This window comes from Amblyomma americanum, chromosome 9 (genome assembly GCF_052857255.1).
Source record: "Amblyomma americanum isolate KBUSLIRL-KWMA chromosome 9, ASM5285725v1, whole genome shotgun sequence".
Classification (NCBI taxonomy): domain Eukaryota; kingdom Metazoa; phylum Arthropoda; class Arachnida; order Ixodida; family Ixodidae; genus Amblyomma; species Amblyomma americanum.
This window is the reverse complement of record NC_135505.1, coordinates 118,028,059-118,046,807: the sequence shown is the minus strand read 5'-3', so window position 1 is coordinate 118,046,807 and position 18,749 is coordinate 118,028,059. Positions and strand designations below refer to the sequence as shown.

Sequence of the window (18,749 nt, the reverse complement as noted above, 5' to 3'; positions counted from 1 at the left end):
ACACTAACATTGGTATGTTGCATGTCCGCCCCAAAAGACATCGAAAATAGGCCCGTGGCAGCTGCTTTTAATTCGGTACGCTACTGTTCCAGATGCGTTGCCATGAACGCAAGAAACACTATTGACAGACGAATCCTGAACGAATGGTAAAGGTTTGGAAATAAGAAGCCCTTGCAAAAAATTTTCCATTCACAAACAGGAAATTTTGGCAAAGGAAGCACGCATGCGTAAGTGCCAATCTGTAATCGTTAAGAGCACAATTTTGTCCTTCGCTACCTCCAGCGTTCTCTCCTCTCCCATTTCCCGCGCACACGTTTCCATTCGCTTTCGGGTTACGTCATGTGTGTGCGTGCGCGCCCTTGAGGAAAGGGCTATCCAGGCTGCGTTTAATTGAGGCGAGATATACGAACCTTGATTGAAACAGCTTCCGCTTGCTTCGAGCAGCTGAATGCGTAGCAGAAGGACCGATTGCGATCAGCCAATAGACCGGGTGACAGCTAAATATTTCGCATTGTTATGAGCAAGGCTCTAGAGGTACGCCCTTAAGTGCGCTGCAGCTGTTGTGCTTCAGCAGCAAGAATCTTTGGGCTAGAGGTGAATACTGCCACGGGTTGGCACCGCAGCCAAGCATACACTGGGAACACGAATGCCTACATGGGAGACAAAAATTGGAGCGGACACTTAAGCTCCGCCTTAAGGGTATGACGCCATAGCTTAACGGGTCGATTCCCACATATGAAGAATGTCATTCTCTACATTCGTAGATCCCTGGAAGTCTTCATACCCTCCTGGTGCAGTGGTCAAGCATTGCGCCAATGGCCTGCGACGGCAGGTGATCCCAGCGGTGGGCCTTCTGTGGCTCAGGTAACTCTTCCCGAGCGACCAATCATTAATTTACCTGCCACCTCCCACGGTGGCAAGTTTTGCTCATTATCCGGTGGGCAGGTTGTGAGGCAGGTGGCCCAAGTGCTTCCTACGTTGCTCTATGGCCACCACCTGCCAAAGTCATGCTCGCAATTTTGAGCTCAGAACGCCGACGCCAAATTTTTTGCGCAACGTGGCCTCTAACGCTGTAGCGTTAAGGGGGTAAGGAGTCCCTTAGCGCACTCCATTTAATAAAGGGGGGAGGGGGTGCTAGAGAAAGACTCATTTCCTTTCTACTCCTTTCTGTATAGTGTACAGAGGCACGTGATCCAGTGATGTTTTTGCCGTGAACAACTGTTGTGAACCTAGTGTTGCTTTGTATTTAGAATGTTATCTTGTATTCTAATTTTAAGACTGTTTTTAGGATGTGTCTAATTTTCTATTTTTCTGCTTTACTGTGTGTCTTATTTTCATACGGACAAAAGTAATATGAAACTCTTCGATGTATAAAATGATTCAAACTGATCTTTCTCCTAGCTGTTGCTCTGCCAATTATTGTAGGGGGCCAGGGCCTTGTCAAGCTGTCTTTCACAGCTTTTAGTCCTGGCCCCTTTCTTTTCGACGAAAAGAAAAAACGACTTGAGTTCTGGGTACAGCTTTGGTAACTCCGCATGCTTAGGGCGACGACAATGCACACTGCTCTCAACATATGCAAACTTTCCTCGTTGCTGCAACAGGCGGTGACAACAACGTGAATGCAACAGCTGGCGAGAGCAGCCTCTTCAAGCATAAGCGTGCATTGAGCGCTGGATAGCTCCTACCTGACATCTAACAGGACAGGCAGGCAGGAACAAAGGGCTTGACATGACATGCGAGAGTGCCGTGAGTGAGTTTACGCGTTGCTAAGAACCGCTACGAATGCATTTTGCTTCAATGGAGGGAGAGTGAGAGCAGCGACTACGTTCGTTATGAGAACGAGAGAAGTTGCGGGATGGCTGAATCATCGTTTGTTAATGAGTTTGCAAAGGACAGGCGGCAAACAAGAAAACTTCGCGTACGGAAGCAGGAACCGAAAGAACGTGCAGGCCTACGGGCAGCCCGCATTAGAGGACTGACAACATGAATTATACGACTCGACCACGGTTCGATGCACATTCATGTATCATCGATGTTTGGGACATATGTAGGCCGCAGCTGTAAATTACAGTCAGTGTTGATGGCGAACTAATCAAACGCAACAGGCATACATAGGTGCTCTGCAGAGAACGAGAACCTAGCTTCCGACAAATACGGTTCGGTTTTTGTAAGGGATTTAACGTCCCAAAGCAACTTTGGTTATGATGGCCGCCATAGTGGAGGGCTCCGGATAATTTCGTCCGCCTGGGGTTCTTTAATGTGCACCGACATAGCCCAATACATGGGCCTCTAGCGCGGCTGGCATCGAACCCGCGTCTTTCGGGATCAGCAGCCAAGCACCATAATCACCGGGCCACCGCGGCGGCTGTATCTGATAGTGTAACCGGGGTTTGGACTAATGAAATGGTGATATTAAGGCTAGAATTTCAATGCCGGGACACTGTCACACTTGGGCACCCGTCAAAATAAGTCGGTGTAGAGTGATCAGCTAAACCAAGGTGAGCGATTACTTGCTTTCAACATGATAACGATGATGCTAGGGGTTTTTTTTGGCGCAAGGGCATCTAAGAGCAGAGAGCGCCAACCACGAGGTTTTTGGTCGGCTCAGGCTAAAATACAGCACATGTTAAAATCTTCACCGGGTGTATATATAGAGCATACGAGTAATGGGTATGCGCATGATGACTGTGTCAAGAGGGTGTATAAATCAAGTGGAATTGCCTAAAGTGGTGTACAGCACCCAAAAGTTGTGTTCACAGTCGTTACATATAAAAGATGAAGCCGGGCAGCCTCAACCACAGTCCTTGTTTGAAAAGCGAGGCATCTGGCAGCTACGGCTAAGATCAGCCTTCTCCACATTGAGGAAGGGCTGAGGTTACTTGGAATAAGAGATCTCTTGTAAAATTGATTTGAACAGAGCGCGATGTCAGTGGTAAACGGATTCCCAATTGTGCCTGTAGCAAGAAAAGCACTAGGAGCATTGGTCAAGGAACTGCTGGCTTGTTCAGCGGAATGGGAAAGCAAGTACACACAAACAGAAGAGAAAGCAAAGGCGCCAGAACTTGAAGCTGCGCGTGTGTGTCAAAACAAACTGACGCACAGCTGGAGGGTCGGTACCGAAATAACTGCAGTGGCTACGCGTTTGCCGGCAGGCCGAGTCGAGAGGCTCGAGGTCGATCAGTTTCGATAAAAGGCCCTTCCACCGAGGCTTCTCCACCGCGGGAGGCTCTGAAAATATGTCTACGACGCCAGGTGAAAAGATTCTGTGCTGGAGGGAATACAAAATGAAGGACGGAATTGCAACTGAGCTTGCAAGCGGGCGCTGAGACCTTGAAAAGCAGAAAGTGGATCGAGATGACCTGTGGAGATAATGATCTGTTCGCCGAATCAGTCCGAGGCGTTGACAAGCTATGCGAAGGCGACGCGAAAAGCAAAAGATGCACGCCCTAATAAAATTGTCTATAGACTGTCTATAGAAAAAAGTCTAGTGTATAGATTGTAGATAGAATATAGGATTCGTATTGCCTACATACTACTGTATAGGATTTGTCTATAGACAGTTTATAGACTTCAGAGAAATATGGACAGTTTGTAGACTGCCTAAAGAAATTTTTGTAGGGGCGCACTCTCCTGCAGGCAGTACTGCTGTACTGAAGAGGTTTAAACGGTGGATAAATTTTGAATGCATGCAACTACAGTTGAACCTCGTTATAATGAAGATGAAGGGGCCCGGTGATTACTTCGTTATAGCCCGTGTTGATCGGCTTCCAAGGGGAATTGTCATTCCTTCGTTATATCCGTTATTTCGTTATAAACCGTTTGTTTGTAACGAAGTTTGACTAGTGCCAAGTGCTAAATACAACGTTTGAGCAAACGGCGGGGGTTCGATTAAAATGGTCGTGGTATGAAGGAGGTATTTTAATATGGATGTAGAAACATCTGGCAGAAATCCGGAGGTCCCTGCGATTACGGCTATCACTCAGATATTGCGGTAGAAAGTCAAGGGAGGATGGATAGGCGATGGACAATCTAACAAACTTCGGAGAGAGACATTCCTTAAATACACAGGTAAGGACGACCATTTGGGGCGTTTAAGCGACACGCTTAGCGAAGACGTGCCAGCTATATGACACCCAACAACAGGCCACAAATAGTATTCGCGAGTCCTCAGCCAAGATTGTTGTGCATTCCCCATCGGCTTGGACAGAGGAGGAGCAAAGCAAGCCTGCGGCTTAACAGCACCGCGATTGGCGCACCGCTTGTTGGCAACATCCGCTGACTGCGCACATAGCATCCTGGGGGGATCAGCCGACAAACCGGATTCCAGCGTGTTTTTTTTTTTTTTCGCGCCGCACATATTTGAAATGCTACCACGCCCGCCCGCCTGCAAAGGCCGCGTCACACGGGCAGACGACCGGCCTCGCCAGAGCTCTACGCGCATGCGCACTCTAGCTGTGGAAAGAATTCTGCAGCCGAAGGCCGCAGCCGCGTAGAGCAGGGGTTTTTAATAGCCTCGCCTCATAACGGCAGTTTTTTTTTTTTAAGTTCCGATAGCACACTGCGATTTCAGGGGCGTTTGCAAGTACAGAAAATGGAAGCCAAGCTTCAGAGGCAGAAATTGCACGCGTGCTGCCCTAGTAACAAACCATGAGGGATTTTGCAATGCAATTACCGTTTTTCCAAGAGCGGCAGTACGGTGGAATAGATAGGAGCAAGGCAGTCATCTGCTGTAACATTGACTTCTGAGTAGATTGAAGGAATGCGCACATCAGCGACTCGAAACTCCATGGCTTCTTCCGTGATTTTCTCGTCTGCGCTTTTCGGAGCTTCGAGAAATAGTCTGAAATAAGCAGTTAAAAATATAACTGGATAGCCAGACCTGACAGCTGTATGCAAGGCTAATAGTAATAGAAGTAGAGAAATTACACGAGATTGATACCGCATGGTTAGTATACAACGAAGGTAAACAAAAGGGGGCATGTGCCAGTTACTGCATCACAGTAGTAACTGGACTCTAACAGTGCTAAATCTATTAATGTCAATGCGCGGCATCTCGTCATGCAGCACAAGCAGACGATAGTGAAAAGAGTACATGCGCTTGTTGAAACATTTTTCGCGTCTCCTTCAAAGTCATTTCACAATACTTCAGCGCCACGTACAGTCAATTAGTGATACAGGGCACTGATGTAACATAAGAACCAGATGAGGTTCCGTAGACACTCCGTAAGCCAGCGTTCTTATGCACGGTGTGCTGGGGCAAGAATGATTACGCATGTAACTCTGCTCCGGGGGTTTCAAGAAACGCACAAGGGAAAAACGGGGTACAAGACAACAAACTGAAATGAGCGCACAAGAAACGAACGGACTTAGACAGGACAAGAAATTGAAATGAATCGACCAAACCCCGATTACCGTTTTACACAGTAAACTGCCGCCCAATGAATCTATGGCTTTTAACTGTGGAAAAGAGTGCCGATTAGGAGCAGAGTCCAATAATAAAAAAACGTTTCTGCACACCATATGCGCGGACATTGCCTACATCCTCACAATCGTTGGACCCCAGTATGGGAGCTACATCAGGACTCCCGCCTAGAATCGAGCTGCTATCTAAACAGCGGACGCCTCTCTCAGCAGAGCCACCAACGCTTGACCAGCTCGCGCAGTCGGTGGGAAACGACGCCTTGAAGGATCACACAAACGCAGAGACGGCGGCGCAGTCCAGAAAGGCCGCACGAAAAGAACCAATCAGCGACCGGAAGAGGTCAACGCACGGCGGGACAGTTAATGAGGACGAGCGCCGCTTGGCGTCGACACAAAGCGGAGATAAACTGGAGACCTCCAGAGTTCCCAGGTGTGCATGCAAACCGTTGGCAGTGCCCCCCACTGCCATTCGGTAGTGCAAAAAACTACAGGTGGCCATGCATTGAACGATCACCGCAGGGACCTGGCAAGGAGGTGGTCTGTCCGGTCTCCTTGCAACAAGGACGAAGGCAAAGCCAGTGAGCAAGAGGCCGGCCGCTGGCTTTCAACGGTTCGCGGTGCAGCCACTGGACCTAGTACGAATCCGCGGATTTACACCGCATTGTCGTTTAAACACTGCACACAGGTACAGAGGATGAGCGGATTAAGAACAAGCGCTTGGAATGAGACTGGCGCTAAAGCAAGAAAGTGGAAGTGTGCCACTAAATAACTTGCTTTTCTCCGGCGACATGCCGAGACGGATTAGGTGGGGTACGGTTTGTGGAGCGATAACCTCGAGAGTACGCCACGAATAGTGTAGCACAGTTCGCAGCGCAAGAAGCAAAGCGTGCACCTCTAGATCATGTGCGCTGCAAAAGCGAACTGGTGGAGTTGGCAGGAGTAGAAATGACTAGCAGATAGCTCTTAAAACCTCCCGGAGGACGAACTACACTCGCGGACAGCTGTCTGTGGCCCTGCCGTAAGGTTTGAGGGACTGACGCTCATGTGTCCTTCCACGGAAGAATACAGTGTTAAGGACAATGGTGACGAGGCCAACGTGTTTGCGCAAAATATTCAAGCCCTCTTCTGCGCTCAAAAGCAGAACGACCCCTCGAGTCACCCTTCGCAATTGTAGGAGTAGACGGCACGCGAGAAATGGGCGGCGGTCAAGTCATGTCGGCGATCGAAGCTTCAGATTTCGGTTTCTGAGGGCGAGGGAAAGAACTCGTTTACTGGCCGGGCCACTATAGGCGCAAAAACACGAGGGACAAAGGCCTGTCACCTCCTTTCCCGCCTAGCTTTGGCTGCGTTGGCAACGAAAGTTGTCGGCTAGTATGGCCGCAGTATGCACAAAGCAGCATGTAATCGGTTATCGATGCATGAAGGCGAACCATTGGTCACAAGTGTCTATTGCAAACTCTTTGCATTACAAACTGTAGAACACTTCTAACCTCGCGTTGAAAAGCAGTATAAAAACCCGAATTTGTCTGCTCGAAACAGTGTAGCATATTTTTCTCGCGGGTATTGTTATCGTGAATACGAGGCGCAACTAAGCACCGCTGATCCAAGCTGAATGAGGCATTGTACTGCTGACAGAAGGCCACAAACGTAAAGACAATGGAGCAAGACGCGAGCCTTGCTTCTCAGCTGCCCGCGCAAGAGAGGGTGGAGAGAGAGAGAGAGAGAGAGAGAGAGAGGTAACCGTGGATGGAGCGACCACACCTGTTGAGAGGGTGTCCTCAACTTTTTTTTTCTTTTCTCTCCTACGTGAAGTGCCCAAGAAGGCCACTGGCTATCGGCGCCTCCTGCCTACTTGAAGGACACTGGCAATGTGAAAGCGCCGGAAAGACCGCCGCCTCGGCACGTATGAGACACTGCCTCCAACGCTAGAAGAGGCAGGCGGTGCAGTTTTTTCTTTTCCTGTGTCTGGAAGACGGCAGAGATACTGACGTGTAGGTGCAGGGACGGGTACGAGAGATGAATTCGTTAAGAGCGTTGACTTAGTGGCTGTTATCTATAACTGAACCACATTGAAAGCGTTGGCAGCTGGATCACATCGGGGAGAACTGAAGGCCTGGGAGTCTGAAAAGCTGGACTGATAGTACGCCGTGTCTATAAAACCCCGAGCAGGGATTACAACATCGCAGCGGCAGCATTTGGAAAAATAAAAATAAATTTGCAAGGACGTGAAGGGATAAACGTACAGATGGTTTAGGTTTATGAGGATTTAACGTCCCAAAGCGGCTCAGGCTATGAAAGACGCCGTAGTGAAGGGCTCTGGAAATTTCGACCACCTGGGGTTCTTCAACGTGCAGTGACATCGTACAGTACACGGGCCTCTAGAATTTCGCCTTCATAGAAATTCGACCGCCGCGGCCGGGATCGAACCCGCGTCTTTCGGGCCAGCAGCCGAGCACCGTAACCAATTAGCCACCGCGGCGGCTCAAAACATACAGAAACGCGGTAGACAAAGAGTCAAGGACAGGGAAATACAGGCTAGTTCGATAACAATTTGGAGACACTGCTGATGCATGAACAGCAGATAATGCAGCTGGAAATATTGAAATCCCATCAATGAACTTTTCCAGGCACTGCCGCTTTGCGTAATGGTCATGAGCTGGTCGAAATATGGTTTCGTTGGTTGCTATTCCTGGTTGTCCAGTTGTCTATCTAGCGAGAACTCGTTAGACTGTTTACCACGGCACCCAAAGTCGAGAAAGCTTGCATGGGATTCACACTGCCATAACGTTAAGGCACTAAACTCCAGCCATGAGCATGCACGGATTCAGACCGGATACGAGATCAGACGTTCCCGAGCACTTTACTGACAAGCAGTTTTAAAGAGAAGGTATCTGACGAAGAGACTGTGTTGGGGAACGTTCGTCAACGGACTGAGGCTTCCCTGTCGCCCCTTTTTAAGTTTGTGCTGCCACGAGCTACCTTCCCTGTTCTCTAGAAAACTAGCGCAATTTTCCTACACATGCGTCTTCTACAGTGACGTGAGCAACATTCGACACCGGGAAGACCTGACAAACAATCACAAGAACGCGCGACTATTAACGCCTCTCTCCTTGCTAGTACAGTAGTGCCTTCATTTTCGGTGTACGGGTATGAACATTGATCTCGTGCAGCGAGTACAAACGACCTGCCCTAAAAAGTAAAGGCAAAAAGACGTGCGACAGCTGGCAGCTGGAAGCGCCGGGAATGTGCACGCTCAAAGAGAAAATGAGTCGGGACAAGGTAGGCACCGAATGCGTGTGTGCGAGTATCCGGTTGCCCCGAAGACACTCGTCTTCTCATCAGAGTGAACAAGGGCTTGCAGGAATGTTCACCGAGTGCCAGGTGATTTATAGCGGTAAACGTTGAGCAAGCAGCTGTGAGCTGCGATGTGTTTTTGCGCTCGTGAAAGTGGGTGGAGGGCATGAAAGTAAAGTGCAAGATGCATGAAATGGCGGATTTACTTTCAATACGTTTTGTCCGCAAGTGTGAGCAGCTGAACGACTGTAGCGAAGGAAAATGGGTACAGTGATTGGAAATGGCAGCTAATGACCAAACATGGCCACCCCAACAGCCAGGAATGACCACCACAACAGCCAGGAATGGCCACCACAACAGCCAAACAATCACCCGTAGCCGCAGTCATTTTTCGCGTTATGTGAAGTGTGACAATATATCAGTCAAACTATAGCGATGTCGTCGAAAGCAGGATTTTAACGGTACGATGACTGTGTCCCTTTTCTTAACCGCCATAGAGATTACATAAACCTCACCGGCGGCGACTTTGGCGATAAAGCGGCTTGAACTAAGCGCAGCTTCCAAGCAGATGCACTATAGGCCTTTTTAAAAAGTTGCATCTCGGATTTCAGCTTTAACACTCCATGGGCAACAAGACCTCATAATCCGCTAGGCAGTGACGTCGATTTTTGTTCCAGAAATGAGTCACGCAGTGAAAGCTTACATGTGACGCCATAGCCCGAAGTGTGTGTTGGCCAGAAAAAAACCTGGAAAATATAAAAACGGCTGACGGAGGCCTATGCAAGTCAATTTTCGACGGAAATTGAAAAAGCTACATTTCCAATAAAATTTCAGCCTAACTCGTTACGCAACTCAGTGATGGACCACGGTCACGACAGTTTTCTCGAGAGGTCCCGTACACAATAAGCGAAGGTTGCCTTTCTTTGCTCGCCGTCCAGCTGTTCAGCAGTCTATAGCATGCGATAAGCAAAAAACATGGCGGGTGGATGCCGAAACCCCAGAGCAGTTTGTCAACGGCCACCTGCGCGTGGAAACAGCTTGACGTCCGTTTATTTCGCAGAAAAGTCCATGCTTACACAAGAAGCCCTTGTGTAAAAATATGCATCCTTATTTACGGAAATGGTCGAAGGCCTCGGGGGAAAAAGCGCAAGACGCCGTATGCTCCAGAAAGTATTGCTTTGTTGCCACGTGTACAATTGAAGCCTGCGCTATTCTGTGAACTCTCCCTCCGAGTGAGTACAAAAATAAGAACCGCAGCGGTAACGATATTTATTGGCTATAGAACGCCTGATCTTCGCGGCATACGTATATATAGTTGGAGTTTTCAGATATGCGCAGACGCCAAGGAAGGAAGGGCGAAAAATATTTCGCCAGGAATGGCATAATAAGGGACTTCCCTTAATAAAATACACATCGACGAAGTTTACGAAGGAGCCCCTCATAAGTACAACTTATTTCTCCTTTAATGCCGCCTTGAAAATCGACGCCCGAACCAATGTACTACGAATGGCTGTCGCCCTCGCCGAGTAGTTTCTCTCCAAAGTATTCCCGCACAGAGACGAAGACTTCGAAGATTCATATGCATTACGCGTGTACCCCACGGTGACGTCAGCCCAAGGAGACCATGTGACTGCCGTCCCTCGATGACGCGGTCAAAGAGGCAGACCTTGGCCATCGGTTATGTGGGCGTAATACAGCGCCAGATACAACCAAGGAACGAAAACACCAAACGCACTACAATAGTGACAGCCCTTTAAGACATGTCTTGAAGAACCGCCTTGCACCTGTCATGGTTGCTAGCAAATGTACGGCGGTTCACCATGACGTCATGGTAATAGGTAGACGCCATTGGTTGTAGTGGCACTGTCACATATCTGTTTAGTTGTATCCGACAACAGAGAACGGGGAAATTGTTCAATTATCTGTGTTTCAGCCGCCGCGGTGGCTGAGTGGTTATGGCGCTCAGCTGCTGGCCCGAAAGACGCGGGTTCGATCCCGGCCGCGGCGGTTGAATTTCGATGGAGGCGAAATTCTAGAGGCCCGTGTACTGTGCGATGTCAGTGCACGTTAAAGAACCCCAGGTGGTCGAAATTCCCGGAGCCCTTCACTACGGCGTCCCTCATAGCCTGAGTCGCTTTGGGACGTTAAAGCCCCATGAACCAAACCAAACCAATTATCTGTGTTTCAGTACAGAGGAGACTGAAACGTGGGTGATTATTCCATTAAGTCACTGTCAGTTTTGAAGGAACATGTTTATCTTTACGATTCGAAACAGAAATATACGCGTACCAAGGCACCGGGCGTATTAAATTACGTGCGCTTCACAGTCACAGAAGAGGCCTGGAAGGAACGCGCTTAATGTCACATGCAGAAGACAGGAAGCAATTGGCCAGGAGCGCGAGGCGCGTAGTGGAAAAATCGGGTCAGGCCAAGAGCCGGACGTTAAGTAACCCAGATATTTGCAAATTACAGCGGCGGCGTCGCAATGACGGGCCGCTTTGCCTCGCTTGTCCCTTCGACAATGCCCGGGGCATTGTTCTCTGTGCCAGAAGATCTCAGAAAGAAGACTGCCATGGAGAAAATCAGCACGCTCTGCTGCAACAAGCACACGCGCTGGAGAACAACAAAGCCATGAGTCTTACTAGCGGAGTGTTTCGGACGTAGTATTGTATGAAGGCTGACCAGATGAAAAATAGCATACGAAATTTTCCTAAAACTGTTCGGGACAGATTGCATTCCTTTTACTGCAGGCGAAAGCGCGAGTTTACATACACGGAGCGGTCATTTTTACGGACGATGCCGTTTGCTCACAACGTCCGTATGTTCCAGTTTCGACGGAAACTTTGCGTCGAAGACCCGGGAAGGGTTCAGATCCAACTGCTGTACAGGTTAAGGAAGCCACTCGGCTGCTTGTATAGTAATAGTAGTGTAAGCTTCTAACGGCTCCATCAAGCGTTATAACTATTAAGACGAACGGCCAAGACCTGAGGTCAGAGATAGAAGATGCGCGCTTTCCTAGTACCTGCTTGCTAACAGGGTGAACTTAATGTCGAGTGGTGAAATGCTTCGTACACAAGCAGGAATGCCAGTTACCGTACAGACCAACCTCACGTCTACATATGAGGCACAACAAAAAATTATTAGTGGAAGATGTGAACCATCGAGTCTTGAAAAACTTTTTTGACATCCACCGACCGGCAGAGGACCCACGTCATGATGGCCGCTTCGAGCCACTGTAGTGCAATAGTGTCAACGAAAATGCCAAGAAATGTGCGACAGCTTATTGTAGACGCCCTACACAAGTTCGTAGGCATGTTAGTGCCCCCGAAAACAGCATTAAAGATCCTACTCTGCACTGCTTACCGACTGCTGTCAAAAACTGCCAGGAACACGTGTCAGAGCCCTGTTAGGAACCGGACAGCTATTCACTACCGTCGTGCGCAAAGCTCAACCTAAAGATAACGAAAGATGGCGGTGCGCCAACGGCCAAGCGCCTGTCAGTTTGCACAGTGCGATATCCAGGCGAGCGCCCACACGAAGAGACAAGAAAGTAAAAATAAACTTTCGCCAGTGGCAGTTATCACAAACAAAACACTTTCTGCAACAGACGCCCCCTCTTGATAACGAAAGTGCCCCGGCAGACAGATAAACATTCTCAACGACGGATGTCGCGGGCATTCAAGATATGCGTCGGCAGGGCAATGGGTGGACGGTGAACTACAGCGAGCGAAAACTGCTAGCGTCCATACCTAGGGAGGCATGTGCGACTATCTGAAGTCCTAAGTGCTTTTTTTTTTGTTGGGCATCTTTAAAGAAAGCCAGATCAGCGGAGGTGCCACGCCATCTTGTAGTAGGCGAGAAATAGTTTCCTGGAAAGAAGCTGTCCAGGGGCTTAGGAGACTGGACATGGCCACTCGAACATTTGTCCTAGAATTGCGTTACACAGAGGGAGCTGCGCAGTTTGCTCTTTATGAGAGCAGCACGAAAAATAAAACCAGAAATAACCCGACACCAGATAGCCGCACGGTGAGGTCTGTCTCAAGCTTGACTAGTTTGGTTTACCACTGTTGGAGAAACAATAAAAAGTCTGCAGCGGAAAAAAGGCACGGAACATGACGTTGCAAGGCGAAAGTGATGTGAAGGGCGGGACTGAGGCAACCCAGTGGACACTAAAACTGATGTCGTGTGGACGTCCTAAACGTCCGCAGGACATCCAAGGAGAGTTTCAATGTGCACTGGAAAGTATTGCAACTGTAAGGTGTGAGTGCGGGATAGTTGGTAATGCATTGCAAGACGAAAAGCGCGAAAAAAAAAAACACGGACGCAAAGAAAGACGAAGGACAAGCGCTAACTTCCAACTGACGGTTATTAGAAACATCGAAAGATATAGTCACATGAAAGGGGGGCAAGACAAACTAACAATGACCGCAGCATCCAAAAAGTCATGTCACTCGATGTATCTGAGCGGATATCGAGTGACGACTTTTTGGATGCTGCTGTCATCGTTAGTTTTTGTCTTCCCCGCCTTTCATGTGCCTATATATCTTTCGACGTTTCTAATAAACGTCATTTGGAAGTTAGCGCTTGTCCTTAGTCTTTCTTTGCGTCCGTGCGTTTTTTTTTTCGAGGTTTTCGTCTTAAATATATTGCCACTGCTCAGGAAACCCACTGCGTGCCACTTTTCGTCGAAGAAAGGAAACGTCAGCCTGCGACAGTCGCATACTGTCGAAGACCCAAAAACAAGATGATCTCTGGCCCCGTTAACAAAGTGTCCGAATAAAGAACTGAGCATCCTTGGCACGGGAGAAGCATCACTAACCAGAAATGCCCAGTAAGGCAGCTGAGAACCATCGGAAGACTTCTTTTTCTGAAGGCCACACAAGCAAGTGATGCTGCTTGACTACGGGCCGTTAAAAGGATGAGCCAGACGGTAGATGATAGTATCTTGGCTATATGGCCACTGATCAAGTTAACGCAACCGCCCCATCACGTGACATTCAAACAAAAGAAAGAAGCCTCTACACTTGACTCTTCGCGCGGCGCCTTAGAATTGCAGCCACAACAACCGTTCTTCACGCTTGGCATGTCCTCTATTAAGCCCAGTCTTAGTTTTTACTTTTCAGTCCATTCATCCTCGCCAAATAATTGACCCGCGTTGGCTACTCGGGGCCGTGTGCCTCCAGACGGCGGGGGGCGACAGAAATAGCCCCTTATGAAACGAGAGACCGCCCACTTCTACCGAAGTCTCGCATTGAAGCCATTGTATGTACGACGGCGGCGCCAAGTTTCTCTCCCACCCTTGGAAGCAGGGTGACACATGCCCAGTAGACGTGAAGCGAAGGCCGTAGCAGATAAGAAAGATTGGCGTAGGATTTTGCCGGCAAGCGGAAGTGCGCCGTGGGCTTTTCGGTTACGTGTTTTGTTTATGCAGCGTTACATTCCAGTCGCCGGGGGTTGCACTACTGTATGAAGCGACGAGCGAAGAGGAAGTTAACGGTACAAGGAAATGTGGCCTTCAGGGACATGCAATGCGGTTGCGGTCTTTCCCGAGCCTGCGGAGTAGAAATACCAGTACCGGCGCCAGGGGAGTAATAATAGTGTGCGCGTACGCGCGCGTGTGTGTGTGTGTGCGTGTGTGCCCATGCACGAAATTCCTGCGCCAACGCCTGTTTTCACAGCGCGATTTCGCGAGATCGCGATTGTAGAAAATTATGGCTGTCGACGTGCGCAGGAAAGTTTCCTTCGGCGAAAAAAAACAAACAACGCAGGTATTGCGCGCACCTACAGTACAGGTACGACATGTGCAGTACGGCGTTTGCAGTTGCTGTCAGCGGAAATTACCTAAAAGGTAGTGCCGTTTAGTCTGCGAGTAGAAAAATAGCGCTCCATAAGAGCACGATTCTGAAATCTGTACCTCCGTCTTGTTAGCCCGAAGTGAGAGAGTTTGTTTGACGGGGATCCGGTTCTGCTAGGAGTTTCACGTCAAGCCTGTCGCGGTTATGACGTCACAGAGAACGGATAGGATAGAGTCTGAGAAGGTGAAAAACACGGGTATACAGTCTACCCAAGAAGCTAAGCAGGTTAACACGGGTATACAGTCTACCCGAGAAACTAAACAGGTTAACACACACGACCTTGAAAGCTTGGATTTTAAACTGTAGCTTCCTCAACGCCTGAGGGAGGAGGTCTTCAAGAACGCGCGTCGGTAATGTCAAGTCGTAGGCGACCCATAAACAACCACGAGTCTTCCTTGCAAGAACCAGCCAAGCGAGGCGAGCTTGGCCTCGAAGGACCGACGAACTACGCGCGCTCAGTTCTCAGGAGCCGTTGGCACAAACAAGACCCGTCGGGGTGGGGAAAAAAAAGGAGAAAAATACGTTACTGTTCAAATTGACACCGCGACTGCAGTCTCTGGCTCATGTGGGCTTGAGCATTGAGCACTGTTTTTTCGACACTTCGAGAGACATGTGCGAAGCGGTCCTTACCTTATGCGTCTCCTTGTACTCCTTGAGCTGGTCGGAAGCCTTGTCGCGGTCCATGACGCTGTGTTGCAACGAAGGAGACTGAACTAGGCTGGAGAGAACCGAACGAAATCACCGCCCGATGAAGACGAAGAAGGAAGGGAAGCAGGTGACCGGTCGAAGCGGGCGGAAGAAAAAAAGATAGGACGATGGTAAAACCGAAAGTGGGAAAACACACGCGCGCTGCCGAACAAACAAAGCTCGTCGACGCCGCAAACACGCCTCCCCGCAGCTGTCGCTCCGTAGAACGCTTTTATACCACGACGCCGGTTCGGAGAGGATGCAGAAAAGGAGAGAAAAAAACAAACAAAGTAGGTCTGCGCATGCGCGGTTTGGCGGGAGAGAGCAGATTGCTCCCGGAGCTGTAATATTCTAGTTGCGCAGTGCAACCTAACAACGTGATCACGTTTTGCGAACATAAAGCGATAACTTAACGATTACGGCGCCATCTATGTGCTAAAAGCTACAACAGCATTTACGTTATTTTTGTAATTAAGTGATACCTTCTGCAGTTGTTTTTGTTGAATAGGTGACACTAAAACTTGTGAACTTCAAATAGTACCTGTTTATTTTGCGCTGTTTGAGCTTGAGTTTCAAGTCGAGCTGCTGACACAGAAAGTTTTTGGGCCGCTTCGTCGGCGTCGTCTGCTTCTCGGCGAAGCTATTTTTTGCTTCTGCGTTGCTGGACAGGATATAGTTAACTCCTCGCTACAGTGTTCCGCACAGGACGGCATCTTTTAATATTATACCTCCCTTCGTTAAATGGCCTATTGGTTTACTTGTACGTTATTCTACAAAAAAATAAAATAAAACACGGTCTCTTACAAGCGCGCCGTAGTCTGTGAACGTAGAGTTTCTTTATTTTTTCCCACTTTTGGCCGAAACAGTTGCGTCGAATCAATGCTACCGATTTTCAGCGACACCTCCAGGAGAGCTATAAGACTGTTGCCGATGTGAATATAAGGCGCTTGTGAAATATTCTCGTATACGCTCGAGATCAAATGGAAGAAATGGGCTAGGGCAGGGCATGTATTGCGAAGGGAACATAACCGCTGGCCCTTAAGGGCAACGCAATGGATTCCAAGAGAAGGCAAGCGCAGCAGAGGGCGGCAGAAAGTTAGGTGGGTGGATGAGTTTAAGAAGTTTGCAGGCATAGGGTGGGCGCAGCTGGCAAAGGACAGGGTTAAATGGGGAAACATGGGCACGCCTTTGCCATGCAGTAGGCGTAGTCAGGCTGATAATGATGATGACGCTCGAAGGTGCCGAATAAAAATCATATAACCCTTTTTTCACGACTTGGATAAAACGCTATTCTTCCGCACTTTTCTCTGTGTCAGCGATGCTAAGTTTTTTCCGCAAGTTGACTACTCGTGACAGGTCGTATAACGACAGATTTTTGTTAATGCGCCTCTCCGTCGTCGAGGTCATTATAATCATCATCATCAACACGCCCACTGCAGGGAAAAGGCCTCTTCCATATCTCTCCAATTAAGGCCATCTTACAGAGTAGCACATGCCATACCTTGTACCAGGAAGTTGCCAGTATGTTGAGCAGATTTTGAATGCCACAAAGTAAAGTGAAATCAATAAACAACAACAACAACAACAACAACAACAACAACAACAACAACAACAACAACAACAACAACAACAACAACAACAACAACAACAACAACAATTAAAACTATCACTAAAAGACTGCGTGCCAAGGGAAACGTTATGGGGATTTAAGAAATGCCAGATAGGAAGGCATTGAATTGATTTAGATCACTTGGGTTTGTTTGCTTAAACAGCATCGAAGCGTCATTACGCAGAATGCGCTTTAGCACATTGCCTCCATTAAAATCCTGGTGTTGCTGCCGGGATTCGAACCCACGCCCCTGGCTTCAGCAGCTGAACGCCACATGCACTGAACCACCACGGCATGTAAACTAATGAAACGACAAAACATATCTATATATACACTATATGAAGGGTGGCGAGGGATCATAAAGGCAATCAAACAAGAAATCGCATAATTTCTTACAACGCTAAAAGGAACCCAAAAAAGCAGCCAAGCGCGGGAAATTTGAGCAACGTTAAGCAGTATCAACCACGTGTTGCCGAGTTGCTGACGCAGATGTCTTTCAACTCGTGGCGGCTTGATTATGTATTCAATCAACGCTGAGGCAACGCACGTTAATTATTTGCATAAGATATGCAAATAAGATGCAAAAGAGCTGCATTAGTACTACACGTGTTCTTGTGGAAACGAATTTAAAGTTTTGTACGGGACGCAAACACAAGTATAAAAGGGGTCACGTATGCTCTGGCTTACGTGACCCCTTCGACCTAGGCGCTGCGTCTGGTCAGTGTAGGACCGAAAACAAAACCAGACATTCGCTTGGCTTAATTAAGACGAGTCTGTGAAACCAGCTTTCCAGGAGCTGGCCAGTAATTAGCGACTGCGGAACGAAGATATATCTCAGCACCATGCATACAGTTAATGGAATCTCACACGTGCTCGTTATTCACAGTTTTATAGAGCTTGTTCTACTGTTTTAATTAGCTCTATCATGCATCGCTGTAAGGCATACGAGTTGATACTCCTGTGCGAGTGGTACCACGAAAGTATCGGAACAAACTATGTTGCGATTCACCCGCCAAAGTGACTCAGTGGTTATATGGTGTTCTGTTCCTAAGCTTTGAAGTCGAGGGTTCGATTCCCGGTCGGAATGGCCACATTTAGATCGATGTGAAAGGAAAAAGCGCTCAATAATATAATGATTTAGGTGCATGTTAAAAAAACCTCACAATATGGGAATTAATCAGGACTACCCCCAGTATGCCGAGCCGGATATCTGCTTCCTCTTTTCCAACCAGTCAAGAGAGAGAGAGAAACAGAAGGACAGAAAGGCAGGGAAGATAACTAGCCAGCCCGTTAAAGTTGTTATTACCATTATGAACGTTGTTGTAATTATTATTACGAGCCGCCGCGGTGGCTAAGTGGTTACGGCGCTCGGCTGCTGACCCGAAAGACGCGGATTCGATCCCGGCCGCGGCGGTCGAATTTCGATGGAGGCGAAATTCTAGAGGCCCGTGTCCTGTGCGATGTAAGTGCACGTTAAAGAACCCCAGGTCATAGAAATTTCCGGAGCCCTTCACTACGGCGTCGCTCATATCCTGCGTCGCTTTGTGACATTAAACCCCCATAGACTAAACTGTTATTGATAGGCTCCTATTCACTGTTGAAATGCAAGAAAAAAAAAAGAAACAAGGTATAGAACCACCCCTTCCAGATTCAGCTGGACAAGTTTACACCTGCCCGACTTACCGCTGTTCTTAGCAGGGGTGTGTTGCTTGTCGTCTTTGCATTCATTGGCCGTCTGCAGAGCAGCTGAAAAGAGAAACGTTGTACCACGATTGTGCATGCTTTTAAAAGTGGTTTGAATGAGTTTGAAAGCGTAGTGTGTTTCCAGAGGGTTTTCTGACGACCATGCTTCTTACGGAGCAACACACTTTCGGTGAATTTAA

At 48.4% G+C, this 18,749-nt stretch overlaps 1 protein-coding gene across 3 annotated transcripts in view; it reads right to left on the bottom strand.

Moving 5' to 3' along the window:
- The window catches only part of Cat (Catalase), a 48,228-nt gene extending 32,764 nt beyond the window's left edge, over window positions 1-15,464 (bottom strand). For all 3 annotated transcript variants that reach the window (XR_013308450.1, XR_013308449.1, XM_077637046.1), the window contains exon 1: window positions 15,201-15,464. Coding sequence is in view for 1 of the 3 variants with exons in the window: in XM_077637046.1 (XP_077493172.1) it covers window positions 15,201-15,254 (54 nt within the window). In the remaining 2 variants the exon portion in view is untranslated. The remainder of the gene's footprint in view (window positions 1-15,200) is intronic.
- Window positions 15,465-18,749: the final 3,285 nt, after the last annotated feature.